The sequence below is a fragment of the Panthera onca genome, chromosome E3 (assembly GCF_046562875.1).
Source record: "Panthera onca isolate mPanOnc1 chromosome E3, mPanOnc1 haplotype 2, whole genome shotgun sequence".
NCBI lineage: Eukaryota > Metazoa > Chordata > Mammalia > Carnivora > Felidae > Panthera > Panthera onca.
Genome location: NC_138354.1, coordinates 1829940 through 1850453, shown reverse-complemented (window position 1 = coordinate 1850453; position 20514 = coordinate 1829940). Strand labels below are relative to the sequence as shown.

Below are 20514 nucleotides of genomic sequence, written 5' to 3'. Positions count from 1 at the left end.
CTGGGGCCGGTCGCCGGCTCGTGGCCTGTCTCAACCTGGGACACTCCCTCTTCTCCAGATGAGCAAGGTGTGGAACGACCTGAAGCCCAAACTGAACTGCCTCTTCGCTGGACCCAGCGGTTCCCCGACTCCACCGAGGCTCCCGCAGGACGGCGTGTCTCCTCGCTAGTGCCAGACGCCTGGGGCGGGAGCTCCGGGCGGCCTCACTAAAACCTCTTTCCAAATGGCGTGTTCCTGTTTAATTCCCTCCAGATAGTGGCTGCCCCCCACCCCCCCGCGGGGTCCCCGGTGTCTGACTGACCCCCAAGCCCAGTGGGGCCGGGGTTTGGGTGCTCGCCTCGTGGGGAGTGGGGCTGAGGATGTGACTCCAGGCCTGTGAGCATCCATGAGGGCCGGAGGCCATGGGGGTCTGCTCAGCTGTCCTGGGCCCCGCCCGATGCTGCACTGTGCCTGAGCCTGGCGGTCAAGAGTTAAGGTTCCCTGGCAAGGTCTTCTCTGATTCCAGGAGGTCAGGGTGGCGAGAATTGCTTCCACATAGCAGGTGCCTGGGGGCATGTGCAGGGGGCACCCGTGAGTTTTGGGGAGTCGGGAGGGTCTGGGTCAGATGACCAGGGACGGGGAGGTTGGAACCCCCGTGTCGGACACGAGGTGGCCGTATCTGATGAACCGGTCAGTGAGGGTGGACTGTGACCTAAGGCCGGCGGGCACTCCGGACGGGTGTGGGTACGGCGGGGCCTTGGGGGGTCGCTGGGTGCACAGACGGTGTCCACCTCCAGGAGACAGGCGTGGGTCGGTACCATGGGGCCCCGGTCTGGACTGGGTCTGGGTAAAGTGTCCTGTGTCCCTCCCTGTCATGTGCCCGTGGGCTGCGGTGTCGGGGACAAAGGTGAAGCGGTGCTTCTGTGGTCTGTCGCCGTGCAGCACCGGCTGTGTCCTCGCGGTTGCTTGCAGGCCCCTGTCTTTGGAGGCGGCGGCTTGCGACGGCTTGAGTGCGGAGGCTGGAAGGGGAGGGCGGGTGGGGCCGTGTTCCAGCTGGGGTCTGGAAGGGGGGGGGGGGTCTCTGTGGCTCTGGCTGGCCACCCCCCCGCCCCATTTTGGGAGGCACTCAGAGCCTCCCTCCTCATTCCAGGCAGGCCCGGAGGGGATCTGTTCTGGGAACTCTGGGGTCAGTGTGCGCCTGGGGCCTCCGAGCGCTTCCTGCTCTGAATCCCTCTTGTGTAAACACCGGCAGGGCGCCTTCCTCCCAGGCCGGGAACGCTTTGAGCTCACTGCCCCCCTGGCCCGAGCGGTGTCGGCGGATCCGTGTTGTGGGAGGGTCCGACTGCACGCCAGGAGTCCTGAGGGTCTCGCCTTCCCGGGGTGCAGATGCCTGTGCTCCAGGGGGCTTTCTCTGGATCTGAAGGCAGGTGGGACTTCCCACCTGTGTGTCCCCACACAGCACGCAGGACTCCCGCACCCGTCCTGGGGTGCTCTTGCACATCACTGCCCGGGGCGGGGGTCGGGGAAGTATCTTTTAGGCCCAGCCAGACACCTGCGTCACCCCACGTGTGGGTTCTCCTGTGCGGGGAGAAGGCCAGCTGCACCCCACGCAGCCCGAGGCCCCAGGACTGTGGCACATGCTTTCCTTGGCTGATAAGGGGCAGCGTACCCCCAGAGCCCAGCAAGCGGGGGCCCGTTCGATCACCGGGCCGTGCGTGCGTTCTGCTCCCCTTTGGAGAAGCTGGTTTTTGGGCACTGAGTGGATCTGCGCTGCCCCACAGGGCTGCCCCATGGGCGCTGTGTACACTTGAGCCGTAGGGCTGACCTCCGAGCCTCCCGTTCCCTGTCGGCTGCTGCCCGCGCGCCACGGCCTGCCTGTGGGTGGTGAGGGACAGGCGACCACAGGACACTGGCGAGCTGGGAAGACACCCAGAGCAGACCCCACCACGCACGCAGTGGGGGCTGGGGGCTCATGGTGGGCGGCAGCACGGAAGGTAGGAGGGCCGGCGCGGAGAGGGTCTCCCAGGGCACGCGGAGGCCCGCCTCTCCCGGGTCACTGAGGAGAATTCCAGCACCAAAGACTTCACTTGTGCTTTTTCAAGAGGACTTTTCCCGAGACTCCGTGTTCCTGGCGGCCTCTCCGTGCGGTGGGAGGAGCCAGGAGCCCTTCTTGGCTGGAGTTTTCGAGGCTTACCCAGAGGGTGCTTTCTTGTGCATCCCCTCCCTCCCCAGCCCCTGCAAGGAGGCTGGCAGATGGGAGACACTTGCTGGGCTGCGTGCGTGGGGGTCACGTCCTTCCTGTGCTTGTCGGCTGGGGACAGCAGGGGCCACCTTTTGCCCCCCACAAAGCCTCCCTCTGGGCCCAGGGCCAGGGCCGCTCTGGGGAGGGCCAGGCTGCCAGCAGCTCTGGGTCAGGGAGCGCAGGGGCGTCCCAGCTTGCCTCCGTGGCCCTAGTCTCCAGGCTGGGACTGCGGGAGGGAGACCACAGCCTTGCCTTGTCTCCCACGGTCTGCGATGTCCCGGTGCCACGGGGACAGAGCCTGATCCCGACTCTGCAAGGCCGGAATGGAGCCCGGCCCCGGTGTGTGCCTTCGCCAGGTCCCTCCAGCCCGGGCCCAGCTTGCTCGCGGCGTCAGATCCGGGCACGTGCGGGACTCTGCACAGGTTGAGGTCGGCTGGTTTTGTCGGCATTCGAGACCCTTCTTCTCTTCGTGATGCAGTTCTGTGTATGGAGCACTTTACAAGGCTGTAGGCATCAGTTACTACGCCAATAAACTGGAATCGTTCACACACGGTTTGCATTCTGAGAGCTTTATCAATAAACACACGAACAACTGTGATCAAACCCATTTATAAAACTTGGGTGAGGTGGGTTCTCCGTATAAGCGAGTGCTGCCTCCCTCCTTCCTGGCGGTCGGAAGTCTGGACAGGAACAGCCTGTCCCTTGGGGTGAGGGAGGTGACGGCTTCTGATGCATCAGACCAGGGTTTTAGGCCTGGGCCTCGCCTGTTCGGTTTGCCCTTGAAGGAGGGGCGGGGGGCAAGGACGCCACACCCTCTAACCCACTCTTTGGTCCTGACAAGACCGCGGCACCCGGCCTGCCCTCCGGGCCCAGTGTGCGGGCCACAGGCAGCCGGCTGGCAGGCAGCTTCCTGAGGACGGGCCTGGGCTGGTGTGCGCGGGCCCCGCGAAGAATGTGAAAAGGTAAGAGAGTTTTCTTCTCTCCGCCTCACCCCACCCCACCCGGAACCCCCCGCCCCGCCTCGGGGCTCCGAGAGCAGGTGAACAGACGGACGGCACTGCGGGCTCGCAGCGGATTCGGCGGCCTGCGGGGCCAGCGTGGTTCTGTGTCTACACCTCGTCCACCTCGCGGAGCGTGTGGTCCAGGATGGTGTTGGGGCCCTGGAACTTGAAATACCCGTGGAATTTCTTGTTCTGAAGCAGGAGGGGAAACCAGTAGCTGTCATCGGGCCACATGTCACCGAAGGGGATCCGGTCCAGCTGGAACCACCGGGGCCGCATTTCTGTGGTGGTGCAAAGGGGGACACGGTGTTCAGCCGGGGGCTAAACTGACTTTTGGTGAGAAACTGCCAGGCGGTGTCGTGTGAGGAGCTCGACAGGCTCCTAGTTCAGCCCTCGGGCCGTGTCCCGGTGTCACTCCGCGCATGAGGGAGGAGGAACGAGGCTGACGCGAGGGGCTGGCGCAGCGCCTGCCCCGGGAGACGGAGGGAAGGGAGAAGGGGAGGCCCGGAGACTCACCGTCGCTCTCTGCGGGCGTCCCCCGGACACTGTCTGTGCGGAAGATGTGCACGTCCATCAGTTCCGGCTCGCCCACGAACTCGAACACGATCCGGCCCACCTTGTGGAGTGTGTCCGCGGTCAGACCGCACTCCTCCCGCAGCTCCCTGCGGGCAAAGCGGGCGACGGTCACAGCAAGGCGCCGGGCAGGGGCACCGCCCGCCTGTGGGCCAAGGGAGCCACAGTCGCAGGCGCCCGGGCCCGCGTGAGCAGGGACTTGGTTATCTGGGGGCCTGTTCAGCGAAGCTGATTCTGTTCAGAGTCTGGTTCAGGGCGCACAGGCCGACCGGTGCGACACCTTGCGAGCCACGGCGCAGCCCAGGCCCGGCCGAGCTCAGCTGTTCGGGGGTCGCGGGCGAGCTGGGAACCTCCCACCCAGTCCTTCAGCTCCAGCTCTCTCCGGGGGGGGGGGCAGCAGCCACGTGAGTACCGCTTTGTGGGCCGTGGGAACCCGGGCCCTGAACCGGGAGCCACCCTTCCTCACACGCGTGCTCGGAGGGCACGGGAGCAGACCGCTGTACACGGCCTCCTTCGCGAGGGCCTGCCTCGAACGTCTGTTCCACCGAGGAGACGCCCCCAACCCTCCGGCCAGCTTCCCTGCAGCCGCCCGGGGGTGGGGGGAACAGGAGCCTGGGGCCCGTCTGGCTGCGTCGTCTCCTCCTGGCCCCCCCCCCCCCCACCCGAGCACTGTGCCCGGCCACCAGCAGAACCCGACGCCGCTTCTGTTTCAAAGTATTCACTGCTCAAGTGTCACGTTCGCCGCGGACGACCTGGCAGACCCTGGGCGGACGCGTCAGCAGCGAGAACCCTCACTGCCGCCTCAGTGCGTTTCTCCCGGGCCTTCTCCTTCACACACCGGTTTACACCACTGCAGACGCGTCACGCGCTCGGACCCGCGCTTCCCACGCAAGGCCGGCGTGGCGCCCCGCCCCTCGAGGAGTTCCAGCAGTTTCCCCCCCGGTGTGGGTGGCGGAGTAGGAACTGCTGTCCGTGCGTCCCGCGCGAGACCCCGTGGTGGGCGTCTCCGCGTGTGCGCCCCATACCTCTCCTCTCTGGCCCTGGCCAACGGCTCCGCTCCCCCCCCCCCCCCCCCCCCCGGCTTCTGGTTCCCTCGGCGTCCTCTGGAAGCACTGTGCGCCGGACCCCGGGGAACCCCTGGCTGCTCGCTGCAGCGTCCAGGGAACTCGGTCTTTTGCTCCCTTGGAGCCTGGCTTCCCTACTGCTCTGGATGCATTCGTTTCTGTAAGCGTTCTCCTTACGCCTGACCGTTTACAGTTGTAAGTAGGCACAGGTTTTTTTGGCTTTGCGCTCCAAGTTGTGTTACGAACATAATACGTAAGTACCTCCCGTGCCTGCACGAAGCCAGGGAAACCACTTTGCTCGTTACACGCACACACGCAGGGTCCAAAAGGTCTGATGTGAGCAGACGCCTTCCTCAGCGGGAAGTCCACCCTGAGCTCCCGGTAAGGTCTGCAGGGGAATCGCCCATTTGCTGCCGCTGTAGACGAGGCCGACTGAGGCTCTGAAAGCTGGAATTTGTTCAGGGACGTGCTTAAAATTAGACTTGACCTAAAAAAATGAATGTCTTCACTTGGGGGGTGCAGGTGGCTCCCCAGCTAAAGGCTCTGGCATCCGCCGGGCCTCCCCCACTGCCCTGGCAGCAGGCCGGTGGGTCTGGGTTTTAAAAACTTCACCTGGTGGTTGATGTTTTGACTAGTTTTGGTTCGTCTTCCCTGAATACACAGCAGTGCACGAAGTATCGATAACCTCACTTCACGGGCTGGGGTAATTAGCGGGGACGACAGCCTCGGTTTTGCTGAAGTGTCGGATCGTGCGTGTGACACTCAGGTCCCCAGATGGCAGAGAGCAGGATGAGGAACGCGTTACACAAGACAGCAGCGGCCGAGCGTCTGGGTGGGCGCGGGGGCCCCGCGGTCCTGGGGCTCTGCTTCGGCCGCTGCTGCTCTGGGTCGCTCTGAACACCGTGCCCTGGGGCCTTGCTGCGGTCCAGAGATGGGACGCTGCACCCGCCTACGGCCCAAACCTGACTCTGAGGGCCCCCAGACCCCCAGGTGCCCTTCGTGTGGCACTGGGGACAGCGCGACAGGAAACGGAGGTCAGACCATCTCATATCTGCCCTGCGATTACGACAGGGGACTGCAGCACAGTGGAAAACGTGGTCTCTTCAGTAATGCTGTGTCAGCTGGATGTCTTGACGGATGAGTCTCGACCCTCTGCCCTACATCTTACCCTAAACTCCATTCCAGATGAAGATCTAACACTCCTGAACGTTCCAGAAGAAAAACTTAGGAGAAGGTCTCCAGCCTGGGATAGGCAAAGATCGCACTAAAATGAAACTTCTACTCATAGAAACGTCATCACGAATGAAAAGACAAGCCCCAGGGAGGACACAGTAGCAGACTGGGCGTGGCCGAGGGGGACCCACGAACTTCAGGACACTGCAGCCCACTGGGTCTGAGGACCAAACAGCAAAGAGAACAAAGATGGGACAACACAGAACAGAATGTCGGGTTTGGGACAGCCAGGAAAGGTGTGGCCCACGTGCGACGGGAACACCGGCAGGGGAACAGCAGTGACTCCGGTAGTCACTGGGAATTTCCCCAAACTGATGTCAGACGCTGAACCACAGATCCCGGGAGCTCCGAGGACTCTAAGCGAGACAGACACCAGAAAACTACCTGCAGGCACGTTTCCTTCAGAGCGTAATAAATCAAAGAAAAGGAAAAGATCTTAAAGCCAGAGGCCAAAAGCACTTGGCCACAGAGGAACCAGGATGAGAGTCAAATCTGACTCCCCAGAAACCGAGCGAGCAGAGAGAGAGGGAGCGAAATACTTAGTGTTGACAGAAAACACACCAACCTAGGATTCTGTGCTTTACTTCCCATCAAGAGGAAGGGGAAATAAAGACTTTCTCAAACAATAATTGAGGGGCCCCATTACCAGCCTCCTAACAAACACGAAAGCGAGGTCTTTGGAGAAAAGGGCAATGGCGGAACCTTGGATCTGCACGAAGAAAGCGAGAGGACTGAAGGAGTGAGCCAAGGCAAGAAAAAACCATTCTGGTTTTTATTCTCGATCGATTGAGTGGGTAAGGGTTTGTTTGAGGTTATTGGCGACGACGTGTCCGCGTTGGTGTGCCCCATGTGTGTGGTGAACAGTGAGCACCCAGGGTTGGGTGTTGGAATCAGGATTGTTGTCAAGAGGCCTGCAGACCACCCATGGGGCGGGGGGCAGTGTTATTTGAAAGTGCACTTGGATCGTGTGCAAATGCGTATTGCAAACTTTGAGGTGTGAACTAAACATTAAAGAAGTATAGCTGACCTTCTAAAAAGGGGAGAAAATGGAATCCTTTAAGTGCCCAATTAAAACCGCAGAATGGAGAAAAGGGGTGGAAGACAAAGCCAGGAACAGAGGACAAGGGTGACAAACAGAAAACTACCGAGTCTGGTGGATATGAACCCATCTGTGTACCAGCCGCCGCTTGGAACGTCAGCGGTCCACGGGCTCCGGCGAAAGAAAGATCGTCAGAGTGGATCTGGAGACAAGACCAGCCGGTGCCGTCCGCACGGAGCCCACGTTGCACAGAAAGATTAAAAGCACAAAGTACACAATGATAAAGATGAAAAAACGCAGATTGAAAGTAAACGCAGAGAAACACACCAGGCTAACACTAGTCAAAGGAAGAAAGGAGTATCTGTACGGGTTTTAGAGCTGACTTCAAAGCAGCAAGTGTCGGCAGGAATAAAGAGGATCCCGTCCTGCGGGAGGGACCACTTCTCTTCGATAGGATCCTTAATACGTATGCACCTGATGAGAGTCAAGCTACGGGAGGCAAAAATGAATGGAACCGCACGGAGAAGTGGATGAATCCACCGTCCTGGCTGGACACTTCAAGAAGAAAATCAATAAAGACGTCAAATGTATAAGGAACTGCAAATCTCGAAGACAGGCAGCCCCGTTTAAAAACAAGGGCAAAAGACCTGAGTGGGGGGCAGACACCAGAGGGCGCACCCGTGTGGCCGCGCTTACGTGATGCTTTAGAACAGGCGGAGTCCTCAGCCGTGAGGAGGCCAGCGTGCAGGCGGCCCTTTCCATGTCTTGGGCCACGTGCTGGCCACACGATGGGCCCATCCCTTAAACGTCCCCTGGTGAAGACGGGCGCACGTGGACTTCGGGACAAGTGTGTGCGACGTCTCCGGTCCTGGGCTCACGGAGACTTTGCGGGGGGTCAGCCAGGTGAGGAGCCAGAAGAGTGGGGTGGGCGACAGCTGGGAGGGTGAGGGGCAGCGGCTGGAGCGGCGTGAAGCTGGGCCACGAGGGGGCTCCACGGGTGAAACCGGAGGTTCGGTTTAACAGCACTGGGTGCTATTACAGGGACTTCACGGGGCGCCTGGGAGGCTCAGTTGGTGGCTTTCGGCTCAGGTCACGATCTCACGGTTGTGGGTTCGAGCCCCGAGTCTGGCTCCGTGTGGAGTGTGGAGCCTGCTTGGGATTCTCTCTCTCCCTGTGCCCTTCCCCCGCTTGCGCTCTCTCTAAAGTTAAGTAAAAGGAAACAAATAAATAAAGGGACTTCACACATGAACGAGAGAGACCCTGACCCGGTTTCGGGAAGGTTGCCCGGGGGCTGAGTGGAGAATGGACCCAGGGGGGCAAGGGCAGAGCAGGGAGGCCAGGTAGGAGGCAGAGCACCTGTCCAGGTGGGGAGGGGTGGTCTGGACGCGGCGGCAGAGGGAGGCAGACCCAGATGGGTGCTAGTTGTATCTGGGGGGTAGAGGCCACATGCTTCCCATCCTGAGGAAGCTCGTTTCCTGCCCGACCTCAAGCCTGCTCTGTGGGAAGGCAGCTGTCACACTCAGTACTGAGGCTCTGGGGTGACTGCTGGTTTCTCACGGGTGTGTCTCATTCAGGAAATGCTAACAGCGAGAGGACAAGAAGGAAAGGTCCTAAGAAATCGGGGGGCCTGGAGGCTCCTGACCACCAGGACGGCAGGGGGCTGAAGGGAAGCCCCCCGCGGTCCCCGCCACATGCCTCTGCACAGCCCCGCCCTCTGGCCCTCGGTGCTTCTTCGGATGCCTCGTTCCTGCCTTCCACCTGCTCGGACCAGACCGGACACCAAGTCCTTTGGGAGTTCTCCTTTGTGCCCAGTCATCTGCCCTCACTCTTTATTCTGGATGCCCTGCACTGCTGGGTGCCCGCTAGACCCGCTCTCTGCACACGTCCCTGTGAGCCCGGCAGCCGGACTAGATCGGAGCCCCGCAGGGGGGCGGTCGGGACCTGTTCCCTGTGTCCTGACACTGAGCTTGACTTAGGTGTGTGTGTGTGGGGGGGGGGGGGGGGGGCGCTGGCTTGCACCTGTTTCTGTCCACGTTCCACGGGTAGCGAGGCTCAGGGGACCCGAGTCTCAGCAGACCGGCCTGTGCCCCCGCCGTGTGCTCTCAGGGCAGCCTGGCCACGCTGCCTCGCGCTTGCCCAAACAAATGACCACAGGCGGCAGCACGCCGGGTCCCATGCCTAGGAGGGGGAGGTGCACGCCAAGGACATCACACCCGCGGCCGTTCAAACCCAGGACTTGGCCCAGTTGTGCACCATGAAGTCAACTTGGTGGACTGTGACCAGCAATTAAAAAAGCCCAAAGGATAGGAACTATGTTAGCGGAACGACGTGAGCGCGTTCTTTCGTGTGTTAAGAGCATTGTTGTATCAGAACGTAAACATCTCTTATGTGGGTTGTGATGTTTAAAAAACTCCAAACTTGAGAACCATCGGGCTGCGGAGCCTGCAGCTGACTTCCTTTCCAGAAGCCTCATTAGTATGCATGTGGGGATCTGGTCTCTTCCCCGGGGAAAGCGGCCTTAATTAAGGTTGCTGACTTCCTTCAGAATGCCGTCAGTAGTAGCGAAGGTTTGTGGAGCGCTTTGTGATGTTTGCACACACACAGGCTCATTTGTTCCACACGTGAGGACAAGGGAGGGCAAGGGGACTGATGTCGGAGAGCTGTGTGATCTCAGACAAGCCGTCAACCGCTCTGGGCTCTGGTTCCTGCCCGCGTGAGGCAGGCTGTGCCGAGGACTAACGGAGACTGTGTGTGAAAAGGCTCAGGCAGAAGAGCTGGTCATCAGCTCCCTGAACGCACGAGGAAAGCAAACGACTGACCAGCCAGAAGTCGCCGCGCCACAGCGGCTTCCCAAATGTGTCCTGAAAGCCACTCCCGCGCCCCCGGCAACAGCTCACGTGCCCTGGGCACTCCCCACTGGTCCAAATCCTGTGTGGTTACATCCTCAATCTCCACACTCCCGAGAGGCAGGAAGTGTCATCGTTATTCCCATTTTTGGGATGAAGAAACTGAGACCCAAGAGCTCCATAAGGAGCTGTAGGCTGTCACCCTTGGGAGCTGGTTCTGTGGTCAGGCCCACCCCTCCCTCACCTCTTGGCCCCGTCCTCGATGCTCTCTCCTCCTTGAACTTTGCCTCCGAAGCCATTCCACCGGCCGGCCCCGAAGCCTCGTTTCTTCATGCCCAGGAGAACTCGCGGAGGCTGCAGCACCAGCACCAATGTGTAGAGCCTGGAGGCGCTCATGGTCCCCCGGGGACCCCTTGAGGAAGGCAAGAAGGCTGGGTCAGCTTGACCCGGGTGCACGCGGAGTGTGGATGAGGCCAGGGGCCCGGTGAGATGGGAATGTGCCGTGGAAGGCAGGGGGGGATCTGCCTGGTGGTAACCTCCCAGCCCTGCCACGGGAGGCTCGCCTCATGCCAGATGGAAACCGAACAAGCGAGCTTCCAGAGTAGAAAGAGGCCTGGCCCTCCGAATCCAGTGGCACCCGTGTCCAGGCCTTGGGATTGCCAGGGCTGATGGAGCAGGTTAGGAAAGGGCCATGTCAACCCTTCCCCCTCCTCAGCACAGGGCTGTTTTTGCCCCCGTGTCCAGCCCGTGGGCAGTCCACCCTCTGTGGCCCCAACACAACCAGGCGGGTTAGCCGATGGTTCTCGGGTCAGGCTTTTGGCCTTGGCCTTTTCATCAGTGGGGCCTTCTTCTGGCCTGCCGGGATATGCCTTCCACACTTCACCGCAGAGCTATAGAGTCCCGAGGAGCTCCTGGCTCCTGGCAGAGAGCCCGCCCAGCGAGGGCTGGCTGGTCCTCCCTCCTGCGACAGTTCATAATCCGCTCACAACTGTTGCTGCTCTGGGCTCTGGCACTGGAGCCACAAGGGCCCCTCCCGCTCGAACGGGTGTGCGTGGTCCAGAGGAAAACTCCAAGGGTGATGCCTGGGTTGCTGCTGGACACATGGAGGAGGACCAGGACCCTCTGTGCGTCCATCCCTGTCCCAGCCTGGGGCCACCGTTCACAAGTCTCTTACCCTGGGGACCACACCGGATGAGAAGCAGGATCCAGGAGCAGGGATCCTCGTGGGAAGCCACAATGTCTGAGAAAAGGGAGCTACAGCTGGGTCCTGGTTTTGGGGGTAGGGCTGGCCAAAGTGGGTCTCTGTGGCCGAGCCTACCTGTCTGCCTGTGTCCTCTGTCGTGATGCTGACTGGTTCATGCCCAGAGCCCTGGCTTCCTGAGTGACTTGTGGTGGTGAGGAAGATACCAGGAGTGTCAGCTATCACTTATTAAGCACTGGCTGTATACCTCTTTTAAAAAGTCATTCTATTTAGTAGACCCAAGAACTGTGTGAGCTAAGACTTGCTTTCTCCATTTTCAGATCAAGAAACTGCAGCTCGAAGAGGCTCAGTCTGACCCAACGTCAAACTTGGGGAAGACCCCAACCTGGGTCTAACGGGCTTTTGAAGTTCAGTTGTCCCCTGGGTCCTGGAGCAAGCGGCTTGGGACCACAATTAGAGGGTCCTCAGAGGGCCCCTCCGAACGTCAGCGGCTGGGAGGCTGCAACAGGCCCGGGCATGTGGTCTCCGAGTCAAGTGGTCGGTACACCGAGGTCCCTCACCAGGGTTTTGAAAGATCGGATCCACAGAACACCAGGCTCAGGCCCTGGTCCCGGATCCCTCTCCTCCGACCTCTGCTCACCTGGCCCCCCCACCCCCTGGTCCCGCACCCCTCTCCCCTCTCCCCGGCTCCCCGCCAACCCCGTCCCTGGTCCCCCCCCCCGCTCGCAGGACCCGGGCTCCGCTCCCGGCCCCCTCCCCTCTCCCCTGCTCACCTGACCCGGGTTCCGCTCCCAGGCTCCCCGGTCCCTGTCCTCAGACCCCGGATCGCGCGCGCTTTCTGAATAAGGGAGCCGCGGAAGCCGGGGGGGCGTGGCCTCGGGCCGGAAGCGAGGCCGGCACTTCCGGCGCGGGGGACAGGAACGGATCGGCGCCCATGGCTCGGTGAGTGGGGCTGTGAGCTAGGTGCCTGGCGACGTCGTGCGCTCAGTCGGCGTTTATGGGGGCGCCTGCTGCATGCGTGCGGGCGGAGGAGGGGCCGGGGGCGCGTCCCAGGTTCGTCCGCGGGGAAGGGGCGCAGAGACGCGGTCATTCCCGGCGAAACGGCTAGGGGAGGACTTCCGGCCCGAAGTCAGTAGCCCGGACGGCTTCCGAGGAGCGGCGGGCGGGCAGAGAGCGTGGAGGGCTACGGAGAGCGTAGGGCGCAGGTGAAGGGGTGCTGCAGCTGGAGGGCGCAGGGGAGGGGCGCTGCGGGGGCAGGCCTGATGGCTGTGGCACTGGAGAGGCACCAATGGCCCGTGTGGCCGAACTCTAGGTGTGGGCCGGCGCTGGAGGACAGGGCCTGGGTGACCCCGTTTCCGGCCTTCCCCCAACCGGCCCCGTTGGTTCTGGTGCCCAGGATGGCTCTGTGCTCCTTCCGAGAGACCCCGGGGGGCTTTGCGCAGGCAGCCATCACCGAGTTACTGTGTCCGGATCTTGACCGCACGCTTGGGTTGTTGAAGGGCCTTTGGCCGTGCGCCCTGGTGGTGAAGATGTCCGGGTCTTCCCTTGAGGAACACGGATGCAGAACTTACTTTGTAGGGTTGTTCTGAGAGTTGAGTGAGGGGGGTGCGGAGAGCTCCCGGCCCGCGGCAAACCGTTCAGACCCTGACTTTGCCAAAGAGACTTGGAACTCGTTCTTCAGGCCGAGTGCAGTTGTTAGGAGATGGGCCTGGCGGCCCTGTGTTGGCCGCTGTGCCGAGGCGCCGAGGAAGGTGGGGTCTGCCCCCGGGGCCCTCATCCCAGTCCCGCAGAGCCCGGGGACAAGTTGTCCCGGGTAAGAAAGAAGATTGCTTTGTCAACATCTTCAGGCCTGTTAAGCAGAACCGGAAAAGCTTTGGTTGACCTTTGCGTTTTCCTTCTGAAGAAAATTTTCCCGAGGGCCCCCGCTTCTTCGCCAGCAGTTCGCCTGCCGTGTTCGTGCACTTGGGCCGCCGCAGGCCAGGTGTAGACCACGCAAACGCAGGCTGAGGCCACAGACCCGGATCACAGTGCTGCAGGGCCCTTTCTGGTGGGGCCTCTCTCCTCGACCTGCACACGGCTGCCTTCTGCCCGTGGCCTCACGTGGTCTTTCCCCGCGCACCTGTGTCCCAACTGTCTCTGATGAAGACGCCAGTCGGGTCGGGTGGGGGCCCCCCTGTATAGCCTCATTTGTACTTACCTCTTTAAAGACCACTTCTGTTTTGAGGTTTCTGGGGTTAGCACTTCAACACACCCATCTGGGGAGGGACTCAGTGCAGGCCATCACACCCGCTCTCTGGCCGCGTCGCCTTGTCAAGTTTCCTCCCCGTTTGGGCCTCCGGGCCCTTCTCTAAAAACACGTGGGTTGAACCAGGGACCCCGCCTGTGTGATGTCTACTTGTTTGCTCCCTTTTCTTTCTCAGGTCCTTGAAGCTGGTATGTGCGTCCCTTCGGCGGCAAAGGTTTCACACCTCTGGGAGCCACTCCAAGGGTCGGACCGCTGCTGAGCACCTGTGGCTGACACGTCATTTGAGGGACCCGTTTGTGAAGGCAGCGAAGGTGGAGAGTTACCGGTGCCGAAGTGCCTTCAAGCTTTTGGAGGTGAACGACAGGCACCAGATCCTGCGGCCCGGCCTCCGGGTCTTAGACTGTGGGGCGGCTCCCGGGGCGTGGAGCCAGGTGGCCGTGCGGAGGGTCAACGCCGCGGGCGCAGGTAGGGCCTCTGGCCACCCCCGAGCGTGCGGGCGCGGGCCAGCTGCCCTCCACCAGAGGAGGTGGCCAAGCCGCTTTGTGACGACACGTTCTTCGGAGTGGCTGGTGTAGGGGCTGATGAGGAAAACGGGACGCTGACGTGTTGACAGCGGGAGACCGGGTGGAAAGCTACGACGGAGACTAAAAGCGCCTCACGTCACCACGTCCGTGTGTGCGTGAATGTGTCGGAGAGCCCCCTTCCCGAAGTTGTTTTTGCACACGTGACTACACGTGTATGTTTCCTTTTTCTTTTTTTTTTAATATTTTTTTAATTTTTTTTTTTTTTACGTTTATTTATTTTTGAGAGACAGCGTGAGCAGAGGAGGGTCAGAGAGAGAGGGAGACACAGAATCGGAAACAGGCTCCAGGCTCTGAGCTGTCAGCACAGAGCCTGATGTGGGGCTCAAACTCACGAGCCGCGAGATCATGACCCGAGCCGAAGTTGGACGCCTAACCGACTGAGCCACCCAGGCGCCCCATGTTTCCTTTTTCTTTTTTTTTTTTTAATTTTTTTTTTTCAACGTTTTTTATTTATTTTTGGGACAGAGAGAGACAGAGCATGAACGGGGGAGGGGCAGAGAGAGAGGGAGACACAGAATCGGAAACAGGCTCCAGGCTCCGAGCCATCAGCCCAGAGCCTGACGCGGGGCTCGAACTCACGGACCGCGAGATCGTGACCTGGCTGAAGCCGGACGCTTAACCGACTGCGCCCCCCAGGCGCCCCCCATGTTTCCTTTTTCAAAAACGATAGTAAATCACATTCTTCTTACTGATTTGGAGCCTTAATGGAGGGCTTCTTCCCACCCCCCACTTACTGATCTATTGACATTTTCCCATGCCTGCACAGCTCAGTCAACCCCAGAGTTTTCCAGGTCCTGGTCTTTGAAGCCCTGGGTCTCCTGGAGGCCCTACTGGGGGCTGCTCAAGGTTCTCCCCTCTGGCTCAACCTGAGGGAGTCAGCTTTTACCTATTTTATATTTTAGGATTTTGTAAAAAAGAAAAAAAAAAGAAAATGTTTCTATGTTAATAAGGTTCCCCTGATCAGTCGGGAGAAACCAATACCCTCAGTGTGGAAAGCCCTGGCGTCCTTGTAAACGCTCGTGTAGACCTGTGCTGTTGAGCCAGCCTCCTGCTGGGCTCCGGTGTTGCCCTCGGGGCCCTTGTCAGCTGCACGAGCCGTGGTGAGCATCCCTACCCTTTGTGTTTCCTGTCGTAAAGTCGGAACGGACCAGAATCGCTGGCATTACATGACATATGTGCCGGCTCACAGAAATCTCAGACACCTGGGGTGCGGACCTTGTGCCCATTTTCCTAGTGAAGAATGAGGTTCGGAGGGGTTTGGCGAGCTTCTGAATGCACGGGCTGGGAGTGCTGTTCCCTGGGTTCAGGACAAAGAACCAGCCCCGTTACTGGGTGTGGGATGCCGCCAGGGGCCCTAGAACAGGTTACAGTTTTTTTTTTTAACTCAAATATCACCTAAGTGAAGGGATTTCTGTCCGAGACCTCTGTTCGTTTTCCTACCACTGAGTCTGCCCACAGACCTAACAACAGATTTTATTTTATTTTTATTTTTTATCTTACGTTTATTTATTTAGTTAGAGATAACTAAGATGTTGTGGTTCCTTGTAACGTATTTAAAAGTGCATCTTTTTTTTTTTTTATGTCAAATTTGTTGTCACATTGGTTTCCATACAACACCCAGTGCTCATCCCAAAAGGTGCCCTCCTCAATACCCATCACCCACCCTCCCCGCCTTCCCACCCCCCATCTACCCTCAGTTTGTTCTCAGTTTTTAAGAGTCTCTTATGCTTTGGGTCTCTCCCTCTCTAACCTTTTTTTTTTTTTTTTCCCCTTCCCCTCCCTCATGGACTTCTGTTAAGTTTCCCAGGATCCACATAAGAGTGAAAACATATGGTATCTGACTTTCTCTGTATGACTTATTTCAATTAGCATAACACTCTCCAGTTTTATCCACGTTGCTACAAAAGGCCATATTTCATTCTTTCTCATTGCCACGTAGTGTTCCATTGTGTATATAAAGCACAATTTCTGTATCCGTTCGTCACTAACAACGGATTTTTTTTTTTTTTTTTTAATTTTTAACGTTTATTTATTTTTGAGACAGAGAGAGACAGAGCATGAATGGGGGAGGGTCAGAGAGAGGGAGACACAGAATCTGAAACAGGCTCCAGGCTCTGAGCGGTCAGCACAGAGCCCGACGCGGGGCTCGAACTCACGGACCGTGAGATCATGACCTGAGCCGAAGTCGGACACTTAACCGACTGAGCCACCCAGGCGCCCCTCTAACAACGGATTTTAATGGCTCCTGTCCCTGTATAACTGCTCCTCAGGGGAAGGAGGAGCACGGCCAGGTTTGACTCCTAGGAAGCAGCGGCCGAAGCAAAGGCTGTGGATAGAATGTCCGGTTTCTTTTCCTGCCAGAACGTGTACAGATGCACCCAAAGTATTTGCCTCTAGTGGCCCCTTCCCGAGGTTATGACGCCTGGGATGTTAACGGGAGTCAGGTACATGCCGTGAGGTGTGAGATGGCCTACTTTCCAGGGCTGAACATGAGAGTTTTCTCCTTTGAAAAATGCACTCTTCAAAATGGTTGGACTTCCAGTCCTTAGCTAGAAGTAAGACCCACGTTCCACCGCCGTGGGACAGCCTCTTTGCTAGGCGGTCTGCACTAGCAGATTGTGACGGCACCCTCCCCTCATGCCCGGGGGACTGGAGAGAAGGGCTCTCCTCAGCGTGGGGCTGGGACAGCAGTCGTGCTGGCCCGAGGCCCTGTTCCAGGTGAGACGATGGCCTCTACTGCCCAGCTGGTACCACTCACACCTGGTCGAGGGATCGGTTCCTGTACCTTGTCTTCCCCACTTCTCGGCTTGCTTCTAGTAGTTTCTGCATCACAAGAAATTGGATTAAGCTAACGGAAGTGCTGAGTTAACCCGGAGGTGCTGTATGCACTCATGTGTCATTGGTTCAGTTTGTCAGAAAGCCCACTCGGAGATCCCCCTTTCACAGAGAGCTGGCCTCTGGAAGGGAGGTGAAGTCAGAGTTGGGGTCAGGTGCCTGCCCCGGGACAGGCACTTCTCTTCTCTGGGCCTCAGTTAGTTTCCTTGTGTGCAGAGTGGGGACTGTCACCCCTGCCACGTGTGTGTTTGGGATGGATACAAGTGGGGAAAAGGCCCGTGTCCACCTCTTGGCGTGTTCGCTCTTTACGTTGGTCCTGACTTTTTACTTTTATTTTTCTGTTTGTATTTCTGAGGGAAGATTCAGGCCGTAAATAAATAACATACTCTGTCTTCCTTAGATCCCAGTGCTCCTGTGGGCTTTGTGCTTGGGGTAGACCTTCTCCACATATTCCCCCTGGAGGGGGCAACTTTTCTGTCCCCCGCTGACGTGACTGACCCCAGAACCATCCAGAGAGTCCGAGAGCTGCTTCCTGGCGGGAGAGCAGATGTCATTCTGAGTGACATGGCACCCAATGCCACAGGGATCCGGAGCCTGGATCACGACAGGCTCATTAGCCTGTGCTCGTCCCTTCTGGACGTGGCTCCAGATGTTCTGCACCCCGGCGGAACGTTCCTCTGCAAAACGTGGGCTGGAAGTCAAAGCCTTGGGTTACAGAAGAGACTGGCCGAGCAGTTCCAGAACACCAGGACTGTGAAGCCTAGAGCCAGCAGGAAGGAATCTTCAGAGGTGTACCTCTTGGCCACACAGTACCAAAGAGCGAAGGGGCCCGTGGAGGACTGAGGGCTGCTTCTGCCATATGTGGCCCTCGTTCACTGCAAGTGTGGTCTGAGCTCTTTCCTGGAGTGTGGCTGGAGGGGTCAGAGCTTGATCCGGGACGTGGCTGGCAGGACGAGGGTGGGACCTTTCTTTGAACCACAGTGTATTCACTGGTCACGATATATGATGAAAAATAGTCCCTAAGTGATCTTAGGTGCAGAGGAAGGATGAAAAGACAGTGGGAGGGAGAAACCTTGATGTAACACTGGACTCAACAGGCTGTTCGCTTGTAACAGAGTTTCCACCATTGCTCCCAGAAGGCACCAGCCAGGCTGTGGTTATACAGTGTAGCGAATGCGAATGAAAATCTGAAATTTCGACCTGGGGGTTAATTTCCATCTCTCTGGTGAATGGTGTGGAAATTAATACTTTCAAGCAACCAGAACCGGGGGCAGTTAGGGAAGACATTTCATGTGAGTTTTGCAGGGGGTGGTGTGCTTGTTTTGTTGCTGGAAATCCACCTTGCTGTAATACTCCCGGCCCCTAAGACTGGAATTGCCAAAGCAAGCAGCCACGTGGAGTGCTGTATTTCCTTTTATTCTCTTCCAGGAACTTGATGCAGCTTTATAAAACAATGTAGATTGTATTTATTTAGGGGATTTCCATGCTTTGAAGTTTGTTTCTATAAAAATTGTTTTTTTCAAAGCTGTTTGTCATTAAAAAAAAAGGGGGGGGGGGCGCCTGGGTGGCTCAGTCGGTTAAAGCATCTAACTTCAGCTCAGGTCAGATCTCCCGGTTCTTAAGTTCCAGCCCCCGGTTGGGCTCTGTGCTGACAACTCAGAGCCTGGATCCTGCTTGGGATTCTGTGTCTCCCTCTCTTTCTGCCCCTCCCCTCGCTCATGCTCTGTCTCTCTCTCTCTCTCAAAAATAAACATTTAAGAAAAAAAGCCATTTCCTGCAGGGGTGCTCATCCCTTAATAAGAGTGTATGGACTATAACCCTGATTAAATCCCGAGGGTGGAGCTGAGGGAGAGCCTGGGTAGATAGGGAACCCCACAATCTCCATCAGTCCCCCAGGGTGCAGTCCAGCGCTCTGAAGTGGGCTGCAGGCTTGGTTTAACCTTTTTTCATTTTACTTTTGGTTGTAGTCAAATAGGACGGGAAAATCTCCCCACTTCCTCAGGGCTCCTCCCCACCGCATTTCTTGCGCGGGGTGCTGATCTGGGGATGGGGCGGGACCGGGGGAAGAGGTGCCGACCCTTGGAGCACTGGGCAGATCAGAGGTGGCGGAGGTGCAGACCCTAGGGGGCGTGGTGTAGACGCTGGGTACGATGCAGACCCTCCCGAGCGCGGTGCAGACCCTAGGGCGCTCGGTCCAGGGTGGGGTGGGAGCCTGGAGGACGAGGTTCAGGAGGGAGCGAGACCTGTGTTACTGGACGATGATCGCTGGCTATGGGAGCTCACAGGGCGCTGGGAGGGTAGCCTAGAAGCAGAGTATTTTGCCTTTCCAGTGGACCCTGTGGAAACTAAAAACATATTCAAGCTAATACCGTAACGAAATTTTGGGAGTTGTCAGAGCCAGCAAGTTTGTCCCGAAGAGGCCACCGTTGGGCCGTGCTATTCCACACAATACGGTGCGAGGCCACCGCCACAGCGGAGGCCCGTCCCGCGCGGGAAGACTGGCACCGCGACAGTCCCGCGGGCCGGCCTTTGGTGCGAGTCCTGCCAGGGCGGTGTCAAGGGAGCGGACCGCTCTGGGGAGCAGGCGGAGGTCCCCGGCCCCGCTGGTGCTCGGATTCCGGGATTTACGGCCGGCCCTGCCCAGGTCTCGCGAGAGCGCGGCGGCACTTCTCGCGATACGCGGGCGCGGGCGCAGAGGAGGGAGATCTGAGCGGCGGCCGAGGCGAGCGGCGGGCTAGCTGAGGTGAGCGGCGGGGCATCAGGGTCCCGGGTGGGCTTCGGGCGGGGTCGAGGAGCCAGGTTGGGCGCGGGTGGCGCCCCCTCTCCCTGCCCACTGGTCTTCTCCCTCCTGCCCCCCTCCCGCGCTCGGTCTTCGGAGCCCGGCCGGGGTGCTACCCGAAGCCGGGGTCTAGGGAGCGGGGGGCCGGGGTGCGAGCCGGGAGCGGGGGCCTCGGAGAGGGGTCGGCGTCGTCGGAGCGGGGGTCCTGGGAACGGGGATCGGGGTGAGAGCGGGGCCGAGGTCCTGGGAGCTGGCGTCCCCGGTGCCGGGATGCGAGCCGGGACCGGGGTCCTCGGAGCCGGGGTCCTCGGAGCTGGGGCTCGGGTGCGAGTCGGGACCGGGGTCCTCGGAGCCGAGGTGCTGGGAGCGGGAGCCGGGGTCTTAGGAGCTGGGGCTGAGGTGCGAACACGGGCCGGGGTCCGGACGGGGTCCCTGGCGGTGGCGTCTAGGGGCGGGGCTTACCCCCACCCAGCGTCTGGCTGGGAAGCTGCACCGGCCCGCGTGCTGTCACCCGCGCCTCTTCTAGCGGAGCGCGCTGCAGCCCCTGAACGCCCCGGAGGCCAGGGCGGGCGGGGGGCGACGCACGTGTGCCTGGAGTTTGCGCCGAAGGTCCCCCCGGGCGGTGTCCTGGCCGAGAAGGGCAGGTGACAGGCGGCGCGCAGCCTGGGGGTGTGGAGTCTGTGGGATAAAGGGGATGGAATGGAGGCTGCTGCCTGATCGCGTGCCTCGTGTAGTGGCCCAGTTACAGGCAGTTGACAACGCGTGTGTTCCCTTGGTTCCAGTGCATCCCAGGCATCCGTTCTTGCACGGGACCTACCGGCTCAGTTTCTCCTGGGGGGATGGAGAGGATGGCCCGGGGCTGACCTTGGCAGACCTAAGGGTTTGCTTCCGGA

The 20514-nt window shown here is 59.5% G+C and overlaps 4 protein-coding genes across 12 annotated transcripts in view; 3 read left to right on the top strand and 1 right to left on the bottom strand.

Moving 5' to 3' along the window:
- The window catches only part of SNX8 (sorting nexin 8), a 53122-nt gene extending 52898 nt beyond the window's left edge, over positions 1–224 (top strand). For all 4 annotated transcript variants that reach the window (XM_060649673.3, XM_060649672.2, XM_060649671.2 and 1 more), the window contains exon 11: positions 59–224. In XM_060649673.3, the coding sequence (XP_060505656.1) occupies positions 59–169 (111 nt within the window). In that variant the 3' untranslated portion in view covers positions 170–224. The remainder of the gene's footprint in view (positions 1–58) is intronic.
- Positions 225–2814: 2590 nt separating this feature from the next.
- Positions 2815–12053, bottom strand: NUDT1 (nudix hydrolase 1). The gene is made up of 4 exons (XM_078440497.2): positions 11952–12053; positions 10222–10389; positions 3739–3884; positions 2815–3503 (listed from the first exon to the last, which is right to left on the bottom strand). The coding sequence occupies exons 2-4, from the start codon at positions 10371–10373 to the stop codon at positions 3331–3333; spliced, it is 471 nt and encodes a 156-aa protein (XP_078296623.1). The 5' UTR covers positions 10374–10389; positions 11952–12053; the 3' UTR covers positions 2815–3330.
- On the top strand, positions 11959–18366 carry MRM2 (mitochondrial rRNA methyltransferase 2). 2 transcript variants are annotated; one of them, XM_078440496.2, is made up of 3 exons: positions 11959–12120; positions 13599–13888; positions 17243–18366. In XM_078440496.2, exons 1-3 carry the CDS (start codon positions 12113–12115, stop codon positions 17683–17685), a joined length of 741 nt encoding a protein of 246 aa, XP_078296622.1. In that variant the 5' UTR covers positions 11959–12112; the 3' UTR covers positions 17686–18366. The 2 variants fall into 2 exon arrangements, with proteins under 2 accessions (XP_078296622.1, XP_078296621.1); XM_078440495.2 differs by having other exon boundaries at positions 12119–12231.
- Positions 18367–19461: 1095 nt separating this feature from the next.
- The window catches only part of MAD1L1 (mitotic arrest deficient 1 like 1), a 315909-nt gene continuing 314856 nt past the window's right edge, over positions 19462–20514 (top strand). For all 5 annotated transcript variants that reach the window (XM_081791670.1, XM_081791669.1, XM_081791671.1 and 2 more), the window contains exon 1: positions 19462–19585. The gene's annotated coding sequence lies outside the window, so the exon portion shown is untranslated. The remainder of the gene's footprint in view (positions 19586–20514) is intronic.